The sequence below is a fragment of the Siphateles boraxobius genome, unplaced genomic scaffold (genome assembly GCF_051911475.1).
Source record: "Siphateles boraxobius isolate OS27281-9 unplaced genomic scaffold, OSU_SipBor_1 49, whole genome shotgun sequence".
Lineage (NCBI taxonomy): Eukaryota > Metazoa > Chordata > Actinopteri > Cypriniformes > Leuciscidae > Siphateles > Siphateles boraxobius.
In genome coordinates, this window is record NW_027509130.1 from 153,488 (window position 1) to 178,164 (window position 24,677).

Genomic DNA, 24,677 nt, shown 5'->3' on the forward strand with positions numbered 1-24,677 from the left:
GGAAATTATTTTATTGTCTAACTTAAGGCCAATTTATACTTCTACATCGGGTAGCATGCGCACAGACGTGTACCCTGACGCGCACCTCCTCAAAAATGTAACTACACGACGCGGACCGCTAGATCTGTGATTGTTCGGCTTGGTAGAATCTTCTGCACCGCCCGCCATTTTTAAATTCAGAAGTTCAGTGAAAGTTCAGTGAAGAAACATGGAAATGGACCAAGTGAACGAGCCATTGGTTGAAGATGTGTGGAAATACAGGCATCTGTATGCTCTCTTTCAGTCGCCATTGCGTGTAGTAGCCTAAACTCAAAACAGCCGCGAGGAATCTAAACACAGTGGAACATTAAAACTCTCCCCCGCTAACTAGCGTTTCGGTGCTGTAGCTGCATAGCAACACAGACATAACGCAGAAGCATAAATGCTCACGACAGCAGCGCCTACGTTCGTAGCCTGCGACATACACTCGGCGCAGAAGTATAAATTGGCCTTTACACAGCTCTTTCCTTCATCTCCAGTGGCCCATGGTCTGCCTGGATGAAGAGTCATGCACCATGACTCTTCAGGAAGCTCTCCACATCTATTCTGAACGTGTGGGAGTATGTGTTATAAGCAGGGGTTAAATTGTGATTTATTATGTGGGGGTGCTCTCCCTAGGGGGGTACGGAGGCATGCCCACCCCCGGGAATTTAAAAAAAAAAAAAAAACTATTAAATAGCACTTTCTTGAGAGTTTTGTGCAAAGAAATGGAGAAACTGAGTATTACATGAAAACTGCTAGGTTAAGAGCATATACTTTGCATTGTTGTAGTATCAACAGGTATTAGGACATTTAGCATTTACATTACTGTTAATCAGTCATCACTTGATTACACATTGTTTTACCTTGTTATATATAGTGACCCATACAATGTGCCAAACATAATATGCCAATGAAGAGACAGTGCAGCATATGAGAGTAGCAACAGCTGAGAAGATTTGGGTCTGTGGTGACCAGGTCCACCTCACACTCACTTCGGCCTTCTCCCATTCTCTCTCTTTACTACTACAACACACACACACACACACACACTCATCCTACTCTGCATCATTCCTCATCAAGATATGCACAAGTCATAAAAATAAAATCAATCTATCCTTGTGGAAAGGTTGCTTGGTAGCTAAAAGTAGGTCTAGCAAGTCTTATATTTCTGTAATTCACACAAATCAAATACAAATATGCTGACTGAATATATTGCTAGTTTATTTTGATAAGCCAGCTAGCAGTTCTCTTGGCAGTTTGCTGAAAATCCGGTGTCTGAAGTAAAATGCTCAAAACATCTCCTGAGAAAAATCACATGGTCAACCTAGTCTTGGTTATTTAATTTTGATTAAATTTTCCTTACCTTGTCATTCAAGGCCAGGGCACTTTTTGTACATTTCTGGAACTTTTGCGCGCTTCCACATCCCGCGCAACTACAGATCTCCCAGGAATATTCATATTGCTGCGTACATTTATCCGTGTCAGCTAGATGCGCGTGCGCGAGCGGTGCGCGACCATGGTCGACTGACAACGAGATTAAGCAGCTGAACAAGAATACGGCCGTGTTCCGATTGTTCTCAGCTCCGCCTAGACAATATAGACATGCCATTTCAAAATCTTTAATTTATTGTCATAAATATGTTTTCAAAAGCATCACTTTCAGCGGAGCTGTGCCCCGGCCCAATTTAACCACTGGTTATAGCCTAAGGGGTTTTAGTGCTAGAGATCTACTAGTTGTGTATTCATACTTTTAGTGATCATTGTGGGAGACACATTTGTTTATCTTTGCATACAGAATTAATGACTTTGCAGCAGACATTCTCATTCTCTGTCCTGCATTCTCCACAGGTGCACCTACAGTTTAATTCATAGTGTGAATAAAGATATTGTCATACATTTGAGTTGTCAATTCTATATTATGAACAATCGTACAGAAAAGTTATCTGAACAATTCAGAGCATATTCTGTATCTCAGCTTGTGTGTTGCAATAATGATATTCAGCAGTCCATTCTCTCGCATTTATGCACTTTGTTGTGACTCCAAAGTGTAAAAATATGTTTTATTCTATGTTATTTATTGCTAGCATAACTTTATTTGGCAAAGTTAGGTTATGCTAGTTACATATTGCTAACTTGCATAAAATCCAATTAAGCTGCTAGGAGCCTCTATTCCGGCTGTAGCGGTGACAGTTGAGTGAGGCGGCGGCAGCTTTCCCGCGAGGGGGCGTGGTTTCAGCGCAGCCCGCGTTTAAAGGGTAACTAAACCCCTGGTCAAAGCCTGACTCCACCCACTGGCAATAATTGAAAAATGCTGGAAAAGTGAGCAGAGCCCAGCGGAGATAGAGGCGACGAACCGAGGGCGGGGCTGAGCGGGGGGGCGTGCACCTGAGACCCGCAGTGACAGCTGCTGTCAAACTAGCTAAAATGGAGTGACGCAAGTAGCTTTGCAACAGAGCGGTCATTTGAAGTCGAGAACTTTTCTCCCCGACCTTCACCTGAAGTGGAGGAGGGTGAATTTTCTGTGAACACCAGCTCAAACTGCGGCCTTGACTCCCGCATCGCGATCGGCATCCGATTATTCTTATATTCAGTCATTTTGAGGTAATTTTTTCAAGGATTATTATTACTATTACGTTCATTATATTTTGCTGCTATGTGAAAAAAATAATCAGTAAATTGCGCCGGCGCGTTTGTCGACACCAGAGGATTAACTTTAGCCTAATAAGAAGGAACATAAATTGTGATTAAAAATATATGCTCACTCACATCATGACGCCGCTGCGGTGGTGGAGTTCATGCAGGAAGAGGTATGAAGAGCAGCGTTTGGCAGTGCGAGCTGTGTGGAGAAGCCCATTTCCACCTCCATTGCGTTGGAGAAGCAATCCCACGTAAAATGCAGGTTGCACACTGGAGCGATAGGCGAGATTAACTACCTAGGCCACACAAAATAATCTAAATAACTATATAAATGCTATGCTAACTAGATGCTAATATATACAGTATCTATCCTGATCGTTTTCAATACTTGTAATTCCAACTCCTGACTCGCTAGAGTAGTTTTGACGGAACCAGATGCTTTTATACCAGGGGCTGCCAAGGGCGTGGTGAGCTCGCAACAAGGGCGTGACAGAGTGACGTCAGAGAGTATTCTACGTCAGAGAGTACCCCTACTGCGGGAGCTTTCCGTTTAACCTGAAGAGGGCAGCACTCAGACGTTTTTACACCATATATTTGAAAATTAAAACACTTTATACCCAAATGTCAAAAAATGTACTCGAATCAATGAACAGCATTTATGAAGCTCCATTCTTACAGATAATTAACTAAAAAAAGTTGTTTTAGTGTTTAGTTACCCTTTAAAAGCGGAGAAAAACTGCTAATTTTCACAGGATTTTGATAGCTTGTTTTATTTACTTGGCAGCTTTTTTATCAATTCATCTAATCAGTGTTGGGTGTTGTAAGAAGTTCTAGTTTAACTGTCTTAAGTCTCAGCATATTCCAAATGTATCCAATGTGTAAGTATGTAGTATAAGGGTTCCTTTGTTCTGTATGAATGTATAGCCAACATCTGTTGTTCATTAGAAAGGACCTCTTAGATATCTTTGCTGGAAAACTGACCACATATGGATTTGTTATACCATGTGTATATATGATGTAATGTATGTCCTTATTGGCCAGAGTTGTAATAATCCCCTCATATTCTTACTATATATTCTTTAAACTAAGGATCTGGGGTGGAGAACTTTTCCTCCCCAGCGCTGTTTTATTGTTCATTCAATTGCTAATAAAGACCGGAATGAATGGCACGTCTTGTTGGAAACTTCATTTCTAACAGGAGTAAAGCAATACTAACTGATTAAATACTTACTGTAATTTAATTACTTTTTATTTAAAAAGTGAAATAAGGAATTACTCTTAAATAATTAGTACAGTAATCTAATTACACTGTTGATGATGCAATTATAGCTTTTAGAATAAAGTAAAAATTACAAGAATACAGTCTTCCGGAGAAGTTTTTTCCCCCCGTTTTTTTCCGTCTGAACTGCCTCAGACATGGATAAACTTAATAGTAGCCTTTTACTTTTATCTAGGGTTTCAACAAAAGGAAATTCTACAGGTGCTAATCTACCAACATGGCATTACCATTTGTGTTAGGACGTTACAAAATATACTGACTTTACAGTTTGTAGGGAATTATTTGAATTTCGAAAGGTATTATGAACCTACAAATACACTTCCCGATACATATGCACGCACACACTTACAAAGAGGCTCGAGGCGCAAAGGACGGAAAAACGCCCAAATAAGGGAAACGAAACCGACTCTGGAAGCCTACTTGACTGAGGCAACAGATGTCTGATCTCACATGATGTGGAAAAAACCCAAGAAAACTGCATAGGAACACTGTAACTCAGTTCCGTATATATATGACTGCTTTTTGATTGTTATGTTGTTGCATTTTTGATTCTGCTGTCATGTGCATCCCTGGTGAGATAATTCTCTACCAGTTCAGGTTATTAACTGAACTTCTTTTTTGCTCAAACTGCTCTGCTGGCCTTTGCTCCTCCTGGGCTTTGGAGCAAGGCGCCTCGCTGACAGACATCTGTAGAGCTGCGGGCTGGGCGACACCTAACACGTTCGCTAGATTCTATAGCCTTCGTGTTGAACCTATTTCCTCCTGTGTACTCGCTACGGCCAGTAACGCGAGGAATTAGGTTATGTCGGCTTGCCACGCCATTCCTGCCTCTCGGCCGGATATGTGCGTCTTTTTACCTTGTTGGTTCCCCAACATACGGTTAACCTTGTGAGTTCCTCCCTCACCCCTTCGGCTCCAGGCGAGGCGGTTCGCCCGGTGCCAGGTTTATTACCTCTCGTATGAGTTGCTTGTAGACTGGGTGGTCTACAGTGGGCCCTACGGCGACCCATTTCTTCCACGATCCAGCTACCATACGGGCTAGCATCGTGTCTTCCCCTTGACAGACCTTTCTGTCGTCCTTGTTGAGTACGGTCCCACCCCTCGGGGCGCGCCATGTGTTTCACTACCCCACGGGCTAGTACAAGTGTGTATTCCAGTGACTCCCTTCAGGCGGGCACCGGCTTCCGCAGCGTTCCCTCGTACAGGTTGGGCACTCTTTCCCAGCGTTATCAATTTCCACTGAGAGGGTCTTGCAGAACAGCAGTGTGATTCTTCCTAGCTTGCTCCCGCCAAAGACGACAAGAAACTGCTCCGGCGCGAAGCTAAGCTGGGTGCTGGAAGGGGCCAGGACCATGGCGTTTTATTAGGGATCCCAATGCGTTGGAAACTCCTCCAACGAGACGTAGGAGTTCCCTAACAAAAGGGAACTTCTCGGTTACGTGTGGTAACTCTCGTTCCCTGAGTAGGGAACGGAGACGTCTCGTCCCGTCGCCATGCTGCTGTATCTTCACAGAGGGCTGGACACCTTCCGGTTCCTCAGCGAAAAGCAAATGTGTGTACGCTTGCTTCCGCTTTATACCCGGACTGGCAGGCGAGGCGCGGGATGCAAATCTTGCATGCCAATATTCATTGGCTCGTTTTTGTTCACTCGAAGGCAATTGGTCTCCCTAGCGTGATCCCAATTCGCCGGAAGCTCCTCCAACGAGACGTCTCCGTTCCCTACTCAGGGAGCGAGGGTTACCATACGTAACCGAGACGTATTTATCTTTTGTTCAAATACATTTTTATTTTATTATAAAGACAAATACTGTTCAGTTTTACTTCAGCTTGCAAAGACAGTTCTATAAGTAATAGAAAGAGCATTATAGTTTTTACTGCAAAGTCAAGAACAACGAAGGACCCACGAGAGATTCTGCTGAAGGGTAAGCATGAATTTGATTAAGGGTTGTAAATGATGTTTATTGTTTCACCTAAGTGTAGGAATACACCTAGATTTTCTGGTATAAGATAAAAAAAGCTAATGAGGAGTTTATCCTAATTCTGACCTGACAGCAAAAGGCCACCTGGCTACTTCAATACCAGGGGCTCTTCAGGACCTGAGAGAAATACCAGTTCTCACCATTAGGCGGAAACACTTTTCAGACTGGATGGAGGTGATCCTCCTCTGCTTATTCTGCCTATTTTGTGCCTCACTTGAAAAAGTTCCTTTTACATTTTTTTTAAGTAATACAAAATTACAATAATATATTACATATTAGGTAGCAGGACAATAATACACATTTTTAAAAGGTTCACAGTATTTTTCAGAAATCAACACATATACTGTTTTAACTCTTCCAGAAAAGGGTTAAAGGCTTACACTTACAATATTATTTACACATGTTTATCAAATATTCGGCGAGAAACAAAATGAGATAAAATAAAAATAAATAAAAACATCAGACTGTTCTCTTTCACAATGTATATAACCCAGAATAACATTTTCATATTTCAATCAGAGATATATATACACAAAAAATAAAATAAAATTGTTTTTCCAAAATGTCACAATACCAAAATTCTTTAATCTAAATCTTCAGTTTGGAGACCACAGAAGGAGCAATTTACATCAAAGTCATCATAAATAAACCTTTTTAAAAAAACATGTTCTGGGATAGCAACGATTTATCAAACATCTTTCTCGAACAGAGCATGAATACTCCTGTTATTTGATTTGGTGGTTAGAGATAATTTACCAACATAGGTATCAGATACATTGAGATGCGGCACAATCTGAGAGAGCTTGTTATTAAATCCCTTGATAAACATAACAATCCCAGAAGGGACAGCTCCAAAAACAATAGCACATATTCCTTTGCTGTAATTGGGATTTTATAATGTGACAAAAATGCATCATAAAGGAATACCTTGGTCTTTAAATAACTGACACACTAAAATAATATTATGTTTAACAAAATTATTCAAGTAAATTGATTATTTTTTGTACAGTAAATCTTTGTTTTAACAAATTATAAAACTGTGAGGAGAAAAGTTATGCTTGTAAATTAAAGACCGCATTAAGAGATATTGTTTGTGAAAGTAAGATAAATTGGAAGGCATTATGTCAAGATTATAATTACATAAGACCAAAAAATGTAGACTACCTGATTGAGAAAAAAAAACTAAATTTTGATATAAAGTTTCACAAAGAGGAGGGATTTTTCAAATGTTGTTTAATACAATTGATTTTAAATGTATTATAAAGAGTAGAAAAGCTGACAAAAGTCCACTTTTATCATAAGAATTCATAACTGCAGATTTTATAGTGTTTCTTATTTTCTATTTATTTTTCATTGACTCTTCTATGTTTGTCAAACAGCATTTTTTGATTGAAAAGAGTTCACATTTATGGATATTTAAGTGTAAGCCTGATGCCCTGGAAAATAAAGTAATACTATTAATAGCTAAAGACACCCCAGCAAAGTTGTGTAAAAACAGTGCAGTATCATCTGCAAGTTGACTCAGTATGATCTCTCTATCCGCGATATTAATATTAATGCCCTGTATAGCACTTGCCCTAAGATGAACCGAAAGTAATTGACAAGCTAATAAAAATAAATACGGTGAAATCGGACCGCGCTTTTCTAATTCCACGTAGTAAATTAAATCTGGTAGATGAGCCTGTTTTCAATAGAACAGTTCGCATTTGCATGAAGTGTTTGAACAGCTTTAATAAAAAAAGGACCAAAACCAAACTTTTCTAAGGCAAGAAAAATAAAATTATGTTCAACGGAATCAAATGCTTTATACAAGTCTAAAAACAAAATAAAACTCTTATCTACAATTAAATCTGAGTAATCAATAAGATCTAATCTAATATTATTTGAAATATACCTAGCTGATAAGAGACCAGACTGGGATTCATCTACAATAGAATCTATTACTTTTTAAAGATGTTTAGCAAAAATTAAGGCTAGAATTTTATAATCGTTATTAAGACATATTGGGTGCCAAATATCAAGAAAAACAACATATTTTGTGGGTTTTGGAAGTAATGAGTAAGAGTGAAGTTTAAAATAGGCCTACTTTCTCTGAAAACTTGCAAAAGAAAAGATAATTTGTAGAATTGTGGATATAAACCATCCGCTCCTGGAGATTTATTAAGTTTAAGACAATTAATGGCTTCAGTGACTTCCTCCAAAGCAAGTGGTAGGTCACACATTCTTCTGTCTGCCCCATTAATTTTACAAAAACTAGGTAGTGAATTGAAGAAAAAAACTGTAGCTGATCCGTAATCAAAAGAGGAACTTTTTATTGAAATCAGCACAAAATTGTGAAATTAAATCCATTAATCTGTAATCTATGAATTGCATTTTGACAGCAATTATGTCTCTCAAGTTTAAAAAAAATAAATAAGATGAACTTTGTTCACCCTGCTCCAACCAACGCTGTCTAGATCTAATAAAAGCTCATTCAGCTTTGGATATTATTATTATATAACTATTTTCTATAGTTGTACACTGTATTATGTTATGTCCCGTACGCGCGTGCGTTGGATGCCGATGACGTCACCGCTCGCGCCGTCTCTCTTCCGTCATTGAGTTTCAGCGTCGAGTCTTCTGAGGTGAGGAGAGCAGTTCACGGTATTTCTCATATTTACACAACCACCACACACACTTTATTCAGTTTGATTAAGCGACAGGCTCATTTCTGTATTGTTTTTATCGGACACAGCGATACTTGTGCGTCTTTTCTGGCGTCTTCCTACTGAAAGAACTTAAGCATTTAGTGCAGCAGCAGCGAGCATGAGGAGAATATGTTGAGTTCATTCCGACCTGAGCGAGTGTGTGTTCGTTTGTGTGATTGTCTCGATGTTTGGAGTGAGAACTGTTACTGAATGTCAAGTCAAAGTTTCAGATCTGTGAGGGGAATTGATCTCAAGTGTTGCTGTTACCATTTTCATGTTTAGCTACATTTATTTCTTTGTCTACATTTATCTTTGGCAGATTACATTTACTTAAAATTACTTTAAAAATGTATGTCTATTCTAACACTTTATTGCCCCTGTATGAGCAATGAACTTGGGGAATTTCAAATCTATATGCATCCCAGATAGCACAAGTCTATTTGATTTGATGTTTACATCTGGAAGACATATTTTTTAGAGTGTTTGCTCATCTGCAATACGTCTATAGGACGTTTCCGGTCAGATGTCAAATAGACGTTTAGAAGATGTCTTTAAGATGTAATGATTTAGAATGCATGTTAAACTGATATCTTCTAAACGTCTATTTGATATCTGTCAGGGAACGTCCTATAGACGTATTGCAGATGAGCAAACACTTTTAAAAATACGTCTTCCAGATGTAAACATCACATCAAATAGACTTGTGCTATCTGGGATGCTAATATAGATAAATATTAATGAAGTGTGACAGGAAACGTAAGGCCTACATTTTCTTTTTTTAAAGAGTTCTATGATCATTTTCAGTTTCTGTACATCATCTGTAACAGGTTAATGATTGAATTTATTGCAATTAATAGTTATTATAAAGTCAAACTATATTTAGATATTATGGTGTTGTAGTTATTTGCCTGTAGAGGTTCGTAAAGATAGGTTATTTATTCTAATATTTTGTTCTATTATTGTTGATTTATCCATGTTACATTGTGAAAAATAACAGTATTGTCTTTCAATATAGGCCTAGCTGTTTTACAGGCTTTTATCAAATATCCTAACTCAAATAATGTGTTTCTAGCAGCAAACACTCAGAATAAAGTGAGATGATCTGCTGATGATCCTGAATGTCTTGTTGAATTAGTGTTGATAGTCTGAGGCTCATCAATATTAACAGATCTGCTGAAAACACTCTTTATTTCATAACAATGGTTCCTGTTTTCACCTCATTTGTTATGCTGATGTATCAGATCTAGGGCTGGGTACCGAGTTCGATACTTTTTAGGTACCGACCGAATTGCCTCGATACTATCGCGAATCGAAAAATGACTTGTTCAGGTCTCGACATTAACTTTTTGAGGGACTTGTCCTTCGGACAAATACATTTGTTTCACATGTCCATGCACAAAAGTCACTTGTCCGGGTGACATAAACCACACTTTGAATAAACAAAACAAAAAAATCTATCCAGTGATGAAATGTTTTCTGTGTTGACACAAATCTTGTGCGATGTCCTAAACTGCCTGTATAATCACACAACGTGTGCCGTGGTCCGTTAATGACACGTCCGATTCGCGAACTAATGACTCCTTTAAACCGACTCACTTAAATGAATGGTTAAAACAACTGATCTGTCCAACACTGAACTCAAGAGACATTGGAATCGGAAACACTATACAATAAGGTTCCTTTTATTACAGTCTAGTTAACTGATTAGTTAACATTCTATTAATATTAGTTTCTATGCGGATTTACTCCATGACAAAACCATTCTTTCCAAATAGAGCCATTCAAGTCATCTGGTGAAATTGTTTTTAAATCGCATTATTACATGGCTTGGTTGAATTCTAATGTAGAATGCGGTCTGTTATTTCTTGATAACAGACCACTGCTAAAAAGTATAACACACCACTGCCATGAAAAACAGAGCGTTGCCATGGATTCTAACCGTAGAGACGGAACGGACTATTTTCTTTAGCGGAAGCAATAAAATCGTTTTTAAATCAATAAACTCCTTTTTAAATCAATATTTTGTGTAAAATTATTGATTTACTTGGTAGGTAGCCATGTAATAAGCGTGATAATGTAGAGCGAGGCGGTTGTTATAGCAAATACAACCCCTTCAGGCTGATTAGGACCCCGACGCGAAGCTCGCTCTATCCCTTACATATCGCAGAAAAATAAAATATCGCAATGTCAATTTTTACCAATGAAGAACTCTTCCCACTCCCTTTCAGGCAGATTTCGATCGTCATAGTTTAATACTGTATGTTTGTTTTGCACTGCCTTGTACTTCTGTGCCATTGCCTGAAATAAATAAATCAATGAAATGAAAAATGAAAATGAATGTCGTTCAGCCCTAATACAAATGCTGTTAATGCTTATTTACAGTAACGTTACACGGTTAGCTAACTTAGCTAACGTCACTTAACGTTATTTGTCAGCCAGGTTGGATTGCCCCCGACAGACGCCACAGAACATAACTCCGTCTTCATAAATAACCCAGTTGGATTTATCTTTCCATTTGGTTACAAATTTTCATTCCCGTTTTAATTCGTACGGTGCTGTTGGTGTAAGGTGACTTGTTTTTGGAGCTTTTCCTGGCGCTTGGCCGGGCTGCGAAGCCTGAAGAAACATCACTCTCCACCACCGTTCTTGAGTCAGGTAAAAATATTTAAACTCCTGATTGGCCAATCAAAGCATTCTGAGCTGGACGCTGGTTCGACGGATTGTGGGGAAAAAAAATGTGTTCGTTTCAAATCGGTAAAATTAAATCTGTAAAATCGACGTAATGAGTGGCACATAACGTGAAGTAACATGCCATTTTATTTTGTTTGAAATTTAACTTGTCCAGTGGGACAACTTATTTTCTTTTCCACTTGTCCTACAAAAAAAATCCACTTGTCCCGGACAATCGGACAAGCCTTAATGTCGAGCCCTGCATGTTGTTCGGTTCCAGATTTTGATACCTAAGGAGTTAACTCGTCAACGTCAGTGCTCAAACACAAAATGCACATACACGCACAAGACGCGTGGAACTCTCCGCACACATACTCATATGAGACGGGCGCGTGCACGCACAAACTCCCCACGCGCATACTTATGAGACGCGAGCACATACATTTTTCACCTTAATTAAAACAAATTCTGGTAACACTTCTCACTCAGGGTAACATTGTTAATAAAACTGCTTGTGCTTTTTGGTTAAGGGTGTGCCAGCAGACACTCAGGATTGGTATCAATCCTAACTTGGCCAAAATTAACAAAAAAAGAGAAACCTTTTTGCCACAACATGACCATATAATATAAATAATAAATAAATAAACAAATTACATTGTGTACAGGCTAATACTGAACCAACTAAAATGCAAAGGAATGTAAACAAAAACTTTTTAGTGCAAAATCAAACTGCATTTGTGATTAACCGCTCAGCAGTTTTTCTTCAGAAAGATCAACATGTCGGCTTTTTCTGGCAACAGACAGGCCCGCTCCTGACTAATGGTGTCCCCAGCAGTCAAAAATGTACGCTCTGAGGGCGTCGATGAGGCTTGTACACAGAGGTACCTGGCTGCCAAGCTAGATAGCATTGGCAGTGTGTCCTTCATACTCCACCACCATGTCGCTGGATTCACTGTGGAGAGTGTACACGGCCAACTGTATAACCTCTGTAGAGCTGTATTTCCTCCTGAATCTTCTCTGAGGTGCTGGTCATGCTCTTATTGGCTCTTGCTTCTATCGCCATGTCTTCCTCTGCAAAAATCTCCTCAAGGGCAGAAAGCTTTGCCCGCTTCTACAAACAGAAAAGATAAAAACAAAACAAAGCAATATTACTGGGTAGCCGGACTCAAACATACTTATTTTCTTCTGAAAATGAAACAGGAAGAAACCCGATGTCCGTATATATTTACCTGTGTAGCTGGCGCTGCACAAGCTTCATCAGATAAGTCATCATCACTTACTGTCTCTTCATTGTCTTCTTTGGGCTGCTGAGCCTGGGTCCTTTCAACTTTATTCTATATTTGATGGAAACACAGGTATCACGTACATTGATTTGATTTACAATGGAAGAGGAGAAAGATCACCAGTAATAAGAATATTAATCACACCTGATGTGTCGCGCTACTAATCAGCTCCTTCACTACTCTGTCCCACACTGCATCTGCGGCTGCCACTCTTGACTTAAATCTTGGATCTAAGGCTGTGCTTTCCTCCAAAAACTGCTGAACTCCTCCTGCAAGACAAGAACATAGAATAGAAGTTAGGTTTCTGAGTATACCTTCTGAAAACAATTGACAAATCAATAGGATTATGATACTCACTTGGTATCTTTTTGAAAGATCACCCCAGATTTTTTCCTTGATGCACTGAGTAAACGTCCTCTGCACTTATGGTGAAGTGGTGCTCAAGTTTCCCCAAGATGGGCAGAATCTGACCCAATGTTGGAATCCTTTCAGCGGACATGCAGAGTGTTGAAGTATACAGTAGCTTCATGAATTTAACAAACTCCTCTGCTTTTCTGAAGTCATCATCAGTAACTCACTCCAGTCTGAAAAATGTCCACATAGTTTTATTAACAAGATTAAACTTCTTAACAAAAGATATTTAGCCTGATACTAGAACAAGCCAATTCAAATACCTGTCCTTCTACAATGCCCTCTTTAACCGAGCGTCCATTGCAGCTGCCTGGATGGCAGGGAACTGCTCGAGGAACCTCTCCACCATTAGAAAGAGGCTATTCCGCCTGTTCTTAACATCCAAGATGACAGTATGTTCTGGAAGGCCTACAGAGAGAGACAGATGGGTCAAACTGGTTATCCATTTGGGGAAACAGTTTAATAAACAATTTAATCAAGACAAGTTAAGTTTAGCGTATTTTGATTTCTACTTACCGAGAAGTTTCTGCTTTTCCTTTACACAAGGTTTAGCCAGTCTAGACCTCTTCAACCAGACCACCATTGCACGGATCCTTCCTGCCCACCTTGAAACGGAGGGCACATTGTACAGTTTTTGAGCAGCAATGTTTAGTGTGTGAGCAAAGCAGCCAATCTTTATTATGCTCTTCTTTTTCACTGCCACATCCATGTTTGCTGCATTGTCAACAGTGATGGCTACAACTTTATTTGTCTTTGATAAAGTAAAGTAAAGTAAGACCGGTATACCACGACAAATATGATGAAGACCTTCACAGTGCACGGAGTAAACATAAAAGTTGCTCCGTCTTCGACTGGTAAATAAAGAGATACCTTGTTGATCACTCTGACAGTGTTTATATTGCAATAAATAATAACCTACTGAATGTACACTGCCGTTCATAAATGTGTTGGTAAGTCAGAGTTTGTTTTCAGTAAGGAATACGATGCATTAAAGTTATCAAAGATGACATTAAAACGTGTAATGTTACAAAATATTTTGTTTTTAAATAAATGCTGTTCTTTTGAATTTTTTATTCATCCAACATGACATCATGACTTTGCGTAAACATACACGCCACTTTCAAGTCAAGTGGCGTGTTATCTATACGCATTTTGAGCTATCCGCGTGCATGTCCACGCCGAAACGAACCGTCATCTTCCGCGTGTATGTGTACACCGTTAAATGTCCGAGTGATTCCGCTGTATGTGTACGCCGTTAAATGTCCGAGTGATTACGCGTGTATGTGTACGCCGTTAAGTGTCCGAGTGATTCCGCATGTATGTGTACACCGTTAAATGTCCGAGTGATTCCGCGTGTATGTGTACGCCGTTAAATGTCCGAGTGATTCCGCGTGTATGTGTACGCCGTTAAATGTCCGAGTGATTCCGCGTGTATGTGTACGCCGTTAAATGTCCGAGTGATTCCGCGTGTATGTGTACGCCGTTAAATGTCCGAGTGATTCCGCGTGTATGTGTACGCCGTTAAATGTCCGAGTGATTCCGCGTGTATGTGTACGCCGTTAAATGTCCGAGTGATTCCGCGTGTATGTGTACGCCGTTAAATGTCCGAGTGATTCCGCGTGTATGTGTACGCCGTTAAATGTCCGAGTGATTCCGCGTGTATGTGTACGCCGTTAAATGTCCGAGTGATTCCGCGTGTATGTGTACGCCGTTAAATGTCCGAGTGATTCCGCGTGTATGTGTACGCCGTTAAATGTCCGAGTGATTCCGCGTGTATGTGTACGCCGTTAAATGTCCGAGTGATTCCGCGTGTATGTGTACACCGTTAAATGTCCGAGTGATTCCGCGTGTATGTGTACGCCGTTAAATGTCCGAGTGATTCCGCGTGTATGTGTACACCGTTAAATGTCCGAGTGATTTCCGCGTGTATGTGTACACCGTTAAATGTCCGAGTGATTCCGCGTGTATGTGTACACCGTTAAATGTCCGAGTCATTCCACGTGTATGTGTACGCCGTTAAATGTCCGAGTGATTCCACGTGTATGTGTACGCCGTTAAATGTCCGAGTGATTCCGCGTGTATGTGTACACCGTTAAATGTCCGAGTGATTCCGCGTGTATGTGTACACCGTTAAATGTCCGAGTGATTCCGCGTGTATGTGTACACCGTTAAATGTCCGAGTGATTTCCGCGTGTATGTGTACACCGTTAAATGTCCGAGTGATTCCGCGTGTATGTGTACACCGTTAAATGTCCGAGTGATTCCGCGTGTATGTGTACGCCGTTAAATGTCCGAGTGATTCCGCGTGTATGTCTACGCCGTTAAATGTCAGAGTGATTCCGCGTGTATGTGTACGCCGTTAAATGTCCGAGTGATTCCGCGTGTATGTCTACGCCGTTAAATGTCCGAGTGATTCCGCGTGTATGTGTACGCCGTTAAATGTCCGAGGGAAACGAAGCAAAATGTATATCTACATCTGGGTAGCGATATTTTTTTTCCTAGGATTCCTAGGGTCATGTGACACTGAAGTAATGATTTTGAAAATTCAGCATTGAATTCAATTCATTTCAATGAATTACATTTTGAAATATATTCAAATAAGATTTTAAATTGTAATACTTTTTTTTTTTTTTACAATTTTACAAGTTTTACTGTATTTTTTATTTTTTTAAAAATCAGCTTTGGTGGGCATGAGCTCTTTATAAAACAGTTTTTGTTCCTTTTTGCACTGGCTAGGAGCATGAGTCAAACTAAAAAAAATAAAACCAAAGTTTTTCTGAGGTAATGTGTTATGTAATCTTGTTCAAATGGATTTCATAAAATTGGTATAGAAAAAAGTATCGTTAGGAACCGGTATCGAAACTGAGGTATCGAAATTGGCACCGGATCGAAAGATTTTGAACAGTACCCAGACCTATTCAGATATCCTGTAAATGTACTATTTCATTGGTGTAAACAGACTGAGAGTATTTGTTGGTTACTATATGGCTACGTTCACACTGCAGGCTGAAACGACCCAATTCCGATTTGTTTGCCCCTATGCGACCTGTATCTGATCTTTTCATGACAGTCTGAACGACACAGATCCGATCTTTTCAAATGCGACCCAGGCCACATGGGAATGTGGTCCAAATCCGATATGTATCCGATCTTTTGAAATGCGACTTCAATCTGAACGGCCAGGTCGCATGTATCCGACCCGCACGTCATTGATATGCGGCAAACGTCATAATTCTGCGTTGAAGTAGGCGGGAATGAGAAGATAAACAACAACTGGCGGACGATGCTGAGACAAGTCAATTGAAGGGAAGCGAGGTTTCTGATTTAATTAATATTTGGATGTCGGTAACCGTTGAGTACTCTTCTGCGCATGCGGGTCACTTCTGGGTCATTTCACATTCACGTTCTCGTTCACACAGGAGATCAAAAAAGGTCGCATTTAATTGGAAATGTGAACGGCCTTGCAAAAAAATAAAATCTTTTCAAAAAATCGGAATTGAGGATTAAGCCCCTGCAGTGTGAACGCAGCCTATGTTTATTTATTTTTATGCTTTCGACTGTTTTCTTACCATTATTTATATTTGGAAGAATTTACATGATTGTAATCTGTTGTCCATGAGCATAAAAATAAACTTAAACTTAACTAACTTTTTTTGATATTTTGGCAGATCACATCATCATTGAAGCTCCTCCCATTGTAATTCATCATCATTGAAGCTACTCCCACTGTAATTCTCCAATAAATGCTGGAATATTTCCATCGGCTACAAGTGAAGACAAGCAGCAATGCATCAGGAAGAGCTGAAATCTGTAAAGACTGAGTTTATTAAAGAGGAAAGTGAGAACACGAGTGATCCAGAACCCTGTAGAATGAAACGCACTGAAGATCCTGAAGAACAAAGAGGTTGGTGTTTATTCTTCATTCATTCATGATGCTGAAGAACATTCATGTTAGAAACATTCAAGCACTTCATCACTTTTAGATAAACAGTTCAACTGAAATGGCTGCAAAAGTTTCTGTTTTTTTTTAGCAAATGGTCAGTAAAGGGAGGTTGCATATTAATTGTCAACATCAGGTCAAACTAAATTTAAATATTTTGACTGTTTTATTTTACATTTATTTTATATATGGTTTACAATTTGTAACAATGTGACCTGAATTTTGTGCGTATTTTTACAAACATGTATACAAATAATAATAATTTCAAAATTTACAATCTACTCCTCTTTAATGCAAACATTTGTGTTCTTTCTCGCAGTGAAATTCCCTTGATCTTGTGTTTCTTGAATGCCTTTAATAATTCAAACGTTTTAGTAGTTTTTGACGTAATTAAGTATCAATCTAAATGTTGGTGTCAAAATATGGCAGTATTTTAATGTTCATATCACATTAGATAATTGTATGATTGATCAAACCTATTTAATAGTTCTCACTATAGAAATATGGGATTTGTGCCTATAATGTTTTAAAAATAATAACTGGAAGATCAGTGTACATCATTCATGGAAAGTTTCAGAGACGTATAATTAATTTATAAAAATAAATAAATTATTGTAGTTTTTATAGCAGTTGTCTGTTACATCTGGGATGATTTTTTTATCTCTATTCATATATCTTTGATTATTTAGAACATTTGAAAATTAGAGTTTTTCTTTCATGTCAGAGCTGATGGAAGTGAAGGAGGAGAGTGAAGAACTGTGTGAAGTGAAGGAGGAGAGAGAAGAACTGAGTGAAGTGAAGGAGGAGAGAGAAGAACTGAGTGAAGTAAAGGAGGAACATCATGTCAAACCTGGAGAAAAACCTTTGAGTCGCTCAAAGACTAAAAATAGTTTTTTAAAGAAAAGAAAAGACAAGAAATCTACAACCTGCACTCAGTGTGGGAAGAGTTTCTCAAACACACGTAATCTTGAAAGGCACATGAGAGTACACACCGGAGAGAAGCCGTTCACATGTAATCATTGTGAAAAGATATGCTCAGACAAACAATCTCTTAAGATTCACATGAGGATCCACACTGGAGAGAAGCAGTTCACATGCAAACAATGTGGGAATAGTTTCAGTCGTTTATCATCCCTTAATGTTCACATGAGGATCCACACCGGAGAGAAGCCGTTTATGTGTGAACAGTGTGAAAAGAGATTCTCAGACAAACAATCTCTGAAGATTCACATGAGAGTTCATACCGGAGAGAAACCGTTCACATGCAAACAATGTGGGAATAGTTTCAGTCAATCTTCATCCCTTAATGTTCACATGAGGATCCACACCGGAGAGAAGCCGTTCATATGCAAACAATGTGGGAATAGTTTCAGTCAATTATCATCCCTTAATGTTCACATGAGGATCCACACCGGAGAGAAGCCGTTCACATGCAAACAATGTGGGAATAGTTTCAGTCGTTTAGGACACCTTAATGTTCACATGAGGATCCACACCGGAGAGAAGCCGTTCACATGCAAACAATGTGGGAATAGTTTCAGTCAATCATCATCCCTTTATGTTCACATGAGGATCCACACCGGAGAGAAGCCGTTCACATGCAAACAATGTGGGATTAGTTTCAGTCAATCATCATCCCTTTATGTTCACATTAGGAACCACACCGGAGAGAAGCCGTTCACATGCAAACAATGTGGGAATAGTTTCAGTCAATTATCATCCCTTAATGATCATGTGAGGATCCACACCGTAGAGAAGCCGTTCACATGCAAACAATGTGGGAATAGTTTCAGTCAATTATCATCCCTTAATGATCATGTGAGGATCCACACCGGAGAGAAGCCGTTCACATGCAAACAATGTGGGAATAGTTTCAGTCAATTATCATCCCTTAATGTTCACACGAGGATCCACACCGGAGAGAAGCCGTTCACATGTGACCAGTGCGGCAAAGCATTTTTTGGGGCATCAAACCTGAAGAAACACATGACAGTTCATATGAAGGAGAAGCCACATTAATGTTCTGTGTGTGGAAAGAATTTTTCAGTGTTGCTATATTTACATCAGAAAATACACACTGGTGTGAGAGAGTACATGTGCTTTGAGTGTGAAAAGACTTTTACTACAGGGATAGATTTAAAACGACACCACAGAATTCACACTGGAGAAAAACCTTACAAGTGTTCACACTGTGACACGAGATTCAGTCATTCATCAAGTGTGAAAAGACATGAGAAGATCCACAGCAGAGAGAAGCCACACACGTGTGATCAGTGTGGGAAGAGTTTCTCTATTAAAAGTCACCTGAAGATCCATACAGTGGAGAAACCACATCCCCAGTCTGAGATCACAGTAAGTAGTTCATCTTAATGTACTGAGAAACAAAAAAATGCTTTTCCACCTTCCGAAAAGGTTCCAGTTGTGTTTCCACTTGAGCCTGGTATGGCACCGCATGGCACAATTACAAACCATTCTCGGCCCTGAACTCTCATCACACTTGGCTAACCGTGCCGAACTTTGATGGTAGTGTGTGTTTGACTGGTGGTGGAAATTTTTATTCTTTCCAGAAAATCGTTGATTATCAGTTCGTTCACCAAAGTTATTCATTCAGATTCATTCACTGATTCGTTCAGTGACAACGTCTTCATATTACATAAATATGACAGCAGGTGGCGAAAAATATTGTCTTATGTGTGTAACGACTGAGACAAATCAGACACAATTATTTGTTTTAGGTAACAAATAATATTTAAAACTCACTCTGGGACCTGTGGTCCCATCCCCCAACAAGGGCAAGAAGGATCTTTGGTTAGCTATGACTATGATCAGATAAGTTGGTTTTATTGCTGTGAAGAATGTGAAGACCGAAGAACAGAAACAGACTTTGAAACTAACTTTGTTGCATTAATTAATAAACGAACGGATCTATAAATGAACACGCACCGCCAGGAAATTGTGTGAAAGATTTACTGTTTTGTGTAGTGTCTTTTAATTCTATTAACATTTATTGTATTGATGCTGTGGATTATTTTGGTGGAACCAACGGTCAATGTAACCTCACCTATGCAGTGTTTGATCTCTATAACTTGGTACTTTGAAGATAGAAATGACTGTGTACATGATATGTCGATAACAACAACATAGTAGTATTACAAGAATCTTTCATAGTTCTTCATCAAGCTACCACCCATCCAGCGGGCACATGCAAATGAACACCCTTGGAACAAAGACCCATAAATCAAATTATCCCGCTTGGAAACTCCACATTTTTATTGGTAGAGGTGGGACCTGTTTTAAGCTCCAAATAGCATCCTCAACAAGCCCTCCTCCTCTTGGCTTCCCAGAATGTTCAGGGTGTTGTGCTGGTCTGCGTGGCCTCACCAGACCCCAGGCCTTGACCAAACCAGCCATGTGCTCATTCGGGAGAGAGAGGACTCTCTCAAGCACGACAAAATCAAGGACAACCTCAGGAGTTGGTCAAAACATCTTCATTCAACGCAGAAGAAGTCCATCTCAACTCCCAGCATCTGCTCTGCATGTCCTCTCAGGCCCAGGGCCGGCAGGCCACAAGCTGCACTCCAGCCATGAGAACAGAGTCGAACTAACCACGCAAGTTCATCATATCTTCTTCATCCAACGGAGAAGAAAACGATTGCAACTTCAACATTTGACACTCCTGAACCATCAACAATTTCAATTTTCACAACTTCAAGAATTATGTCCAATTTTAATGAGGTGCTTTGGAAATGATAATATTGATTGTTCTTTTCATAGTTAAATGGATCTTTTCCATAGTTCCATTTCCTGCCTCCGGTTTCATTCTGTCACTTTACCACCTACCTATGAATGAATGTGTTATTCTTTGTATGTTAGGTATGTTTTTGTTAATAAAACCTGTGCACAATATGTGTTTGGTTCTGATTCTCTGCTTGCATACAGTTTAATTTACGATCTTGAACCTGTTACATGCTCTAAGCACTGTACATGCTAGGAAAGACTTATTTTTCTGTGGCCATGAAAGATACCCTTTTCTTTGAATAAATGAATAATCAAAAGAGTTTGTTGGACGAACTGCTTTATTGATTGTAATGTTAATTTAGCTACCTCAAGTTAATCATATTAACTGATCCAGATATTTATAATCAATTATAACCAGTTATTGTTTAGATTCAGGATGAATGGCGTGCTCAATTCCTTTTGAGTTTAATTTGGGTGCTCTTCGGTCCAAGGTAGAACATCTTTAGAGACAGTGTAGAGAAGTGTAGGAGTGTAGGAGTGCCTCGGTCATCAGAGATTTCTTTTCTCTACACTGTCTCTATAACCAGTTATTATTGATTATTAATATTAAATAGAGCTGATTTGCTACATGTGTTATGTCTTAAGTCAACAAACGTATTTACTTGTAAAAAAAAAAAAAAGATTTGGCTTTATTAAAATGTGTGCCTACTTTACTCATTAAAGGATTAGTTCACTTTTTAAAAAACTTTTGCTGATAATTTACTCACCCCCATGTCATCCAAGATGTCCATGTCTTTCTTCAGTCGAAAAGAAATTAAGGTTTTTGATGAAAACATTCTAGGATTTTCCTCCATATAATGGACTTCATGGGGTACCAAACGGTCCAAGGTCCAAAAAAGTATGGGCATTTCACTAAATCTCTAAAGGGCCTGCAATAGCTCCCTCTGACATAAATGGCATGTATAGCTAAGTTCACATCAGTGGTGTGGTAGGCTGCCCTTAATAGCAAAACGTGTTTGATGTAGGCTACGTAGCCAAATTATCACCGTTACTCTACTCGTGCCTTAAAGGACAAGTTCGATATTTTACACTTAAAGCCTTGTTTTAAGATCGTTTCTGATGAAATAGAACGGTTAAGATTGAAATTTGGACAAATGCTGCTGTCCCGAGAATTTTAGGTTTCTGTGTTAGCAGTTTGGGGGTGTGGTCCTGGTCAAGACAATCTTCTGAACTCCAAACTGAATGTCAGAATGGGAAAGAAAGGTGATTTAAGCAATTTTGAGCGTGGCATAGTTGTTGGTGCCAGATGGGCCGGAGTATTTCACAATCTGCTCAGTTACTGAGATTTTCACGCACAACCATTTCTAGGGTTTACAAAGAATGGTGTGAAAAGGGAAAAACATCCAGTATGCGGCAGTCCTGTGGGCGAAAATGCCTTGTTGATGCTAGAGGTCAGAGGAGAATGGGCCGACTGATTCAAGCTGATAGAAGAGCAACTTTAACTGAAATAACCACTCGTTACAACCGAGGTATGCAGCAAAGCATTTGTGAAGCCTCAACACGCACAACCTTGAGGCGGATGGGCTGCAACAGCAGAAGACCCCACCGGGTACCACTCATCTCCACTACAAATAGGAAAAAGAGGCTACAATTTGCAAGAGCTCACCAAAATTGGTTGAAGACTGGAAAAATGTTGCCTGGTCTGATGAGTCTCGATTTCTGTTGAGACATTCAGATGGTAGAGTCAGAATTTGGCGTAAACAGAATGAGAACATGGATCCATCATGCCTTGTTACCACTGTACAGGCTGGTGGTGGTGGTGTAATGATGTGGGGGATGTTTTCTTGGCACACTTTAGGCCCCTTAGTGCCAATTGGGCATCGTTTAAATGCCACGGCCTACCTGAGCATTGTTTCTGACCATGTCCATCCGTTTATGACCACCATGTACCCATCCTCTGATGGCTACTTCCAGCAGGATAATGCACCATGTCACAAAGCTCGAATCATTTCAAATTGGATTCTTGAACATGACAATGAGTTCACTGTACTAAAATGGCCCCCACAGTCACCAGATCTCAACCCAATAGAGCATCTTTGGGATGTGGTGGAACGGGAGCTTCGTGCCCTGGATGTGCATCCCACAAATCTCTATCAACTGCAAGATGCTATCCTATCAATATGGGCCAACATTTCTAAAGAATGCTTTCAGAACCTTGTTGAATCAATGCCACGTAGAATTAAGGCAGTTCTGAAGGCGAAAGGGGGTCAAACACAGTATTAGTATGCTGTTCCTAATAATCCTTTAGGTGAGTGTATATGATTAATCATAATATGTGTGGGTTTGTTTTACACACGAGACTGTAACTACCCTGACCGCGTTTGGCTTTTCCATAGTAGAATCGCGCTACGTAAGCAATTACTGAAAAACAATAGGATTGATGATTATTTTATACAAAATCAATATCAATATTTCTCATATGTAATACGTTTAAAAACGTGTAAAAACTGCAGATGGATATTATATTGTGAACGCTTGCTTAGCATGGAGATTTCAGTGGAGTTACGACAGACGCGCTGTTTCATAATAGGTAACGTTAGGGCCTATGATGTCCTCTTATGAATGACAACATAGTGCATTGATCTCATAAGGCACAATTATTTTCTCTATAATGCCGTTCAGTGTGCAATATGTGTGTGTGTAGACTGTATATTTTTCACAAAACACCTTAATACCATTTTTAACCAAAACCAAACTTTTCTAAGGCAAGAAAAATAAAATTATGTTCAACGGAATCAAATGCTTTATACAAGTATAAAAAAATAAATCAAACTCTCATTTACAATTAAATCTGAGTAATCAATAAGATCTAACACTAATCTAATATTAATTGAAAAATGCCTCCCTGATAAGAGACCAGACTGGGATTCATCTACAATAGAATCTATTACTTTTTTCAAGACGTTTAGCAAAAATTAAGGCTAGAATTTTATAATCATTATTAAGACATATTGGGTGCCAATTATCAAGAAGAATAACATCTTTTGTGGGTTTTGGAAGTAATGAGTAAGAGTGACTTTTAAAATACTTTCTCTGAAAACTTGCAAAAGAAAAGATAATTTGTAGAATTGTGGATATAAACCATCCGCTCCTGGAGATTTATTAAGTTTAAGACAATTAATGGCTTCAGTGACTTCCTCCAAAGCAAGTGGTAGGTCACACATTCTTCTGTCTGCCCCATTAATTTTACAAAAACTAGGTAGTGAATTGAAAAAAAAAAAAAACTGTAGCTGCTCCGTAATCAAAAGAGGAACGTTTTATAGAAATCAGCACAAAATTGTGAAATTAAGTCCATTAATTGTATTATGACTGCAATTATGTCTCTCAATTTAAAAAAAAAAAAAAGAAGATGAATTTTGTTCACCGTGCTCCAACCAACGCTGCCTAGATCTAATAAAAGCTCATTCAGCTTTGGCTCTATAGATATAGTCTATTGAGAATGAGGCGATGTCGTCATGACACAGCGCCCCGCCCCCAGAGACCGCGTCATCCTCCCCCTTCCGCCATTTTGGGAGGATACCCGCCAGCACCGTTCATTGTTTGTATTGGTAGTAGAGGAGGTTGTCGCACTATTTTAAAATGCCTGGAAAACACTGTTGTGTATAAAACTGCTCCAGTGTCTCACACGATTTTCATGGAAACCGTAGGAACCATGCATTACAGTTTTTGCGTTTCCCTACATGGAAAAACCATGAAGGAGAGCGTGTCTCCGACGTCACAAGGAGACGTTGGATTTCTTGAGTGGCTGCAATTAGAAGAAAGGACATTACTTTCGACCACATCTCCGAGTCGATGAGAGTGTGTTCTCTGCAGTTTCATTCGATTAAAGGGTTAGTTCGCCCATTTAAGACATGAAGTTGTATGCAATCCTTACCAGCACTATAGTGTATACACACTGACCCACTCTGTTGTCACCCCCCTGGTCCGAGTTCTGACCGCTGGAATTTTTCGAATGAAGTAATCCCGGCTACT

General features: G+C 39.3%; 3 protein-coding genes across 6 annotated transcripts in view; 2 read left to right on the plus strand and 1 right to left on the minus strand.

Annotated features, from left to right (window-relative positions):
* LOC143711083 (uncharacterized) overlaps positions 1 to 24,677 on the plus strand; it is a 164,794-nt gene that overhangs the window by 90,476 nt on the left and 49,641 nt on the right. The window lies entirely within an intron of this gene.
* Positions 1 to 24,677, minus strand: part of LOC143711142 (uncharacterized) — a 376,270-nt gene that overhangs the window by 33,330 nt on the left and 318,263 nt on the right. The gene's annotated exons all lie outside the window — the stretch shown is intronic.
* LOC143711117 (uncharacterized) lies at positions 8,471 to 20,813 on the plus strand. Of its 2 annotated transcripts, none has more exons than XM_077202452.1 (3): positions 8,471 to 8,540; positions 16,636 to 16,871; positions 17,632 to 20,813. In XM_077202452.1, the coding sequence occupies exons 2-3, from the start codon at positions 16,754 to 16,756 to the stop codon at positions 18,924 to 18,926; spliced, it is 1,413 nt and encodes a 470-aa protein (XP_077058567.1). In that variant the 5' UTR covers positions 8,471 to 8,540; positions 16,636 to 16,753; the 3' UTR covers positions 18,927 to 20,813. The 2 variants fall into 2 exon arrangements, with proteins under 2 accessions (XP_077058567.1, XP_077058566.1); XM_077202451.1 differs by having other exon boundaries at positions 8,478 to 8,559.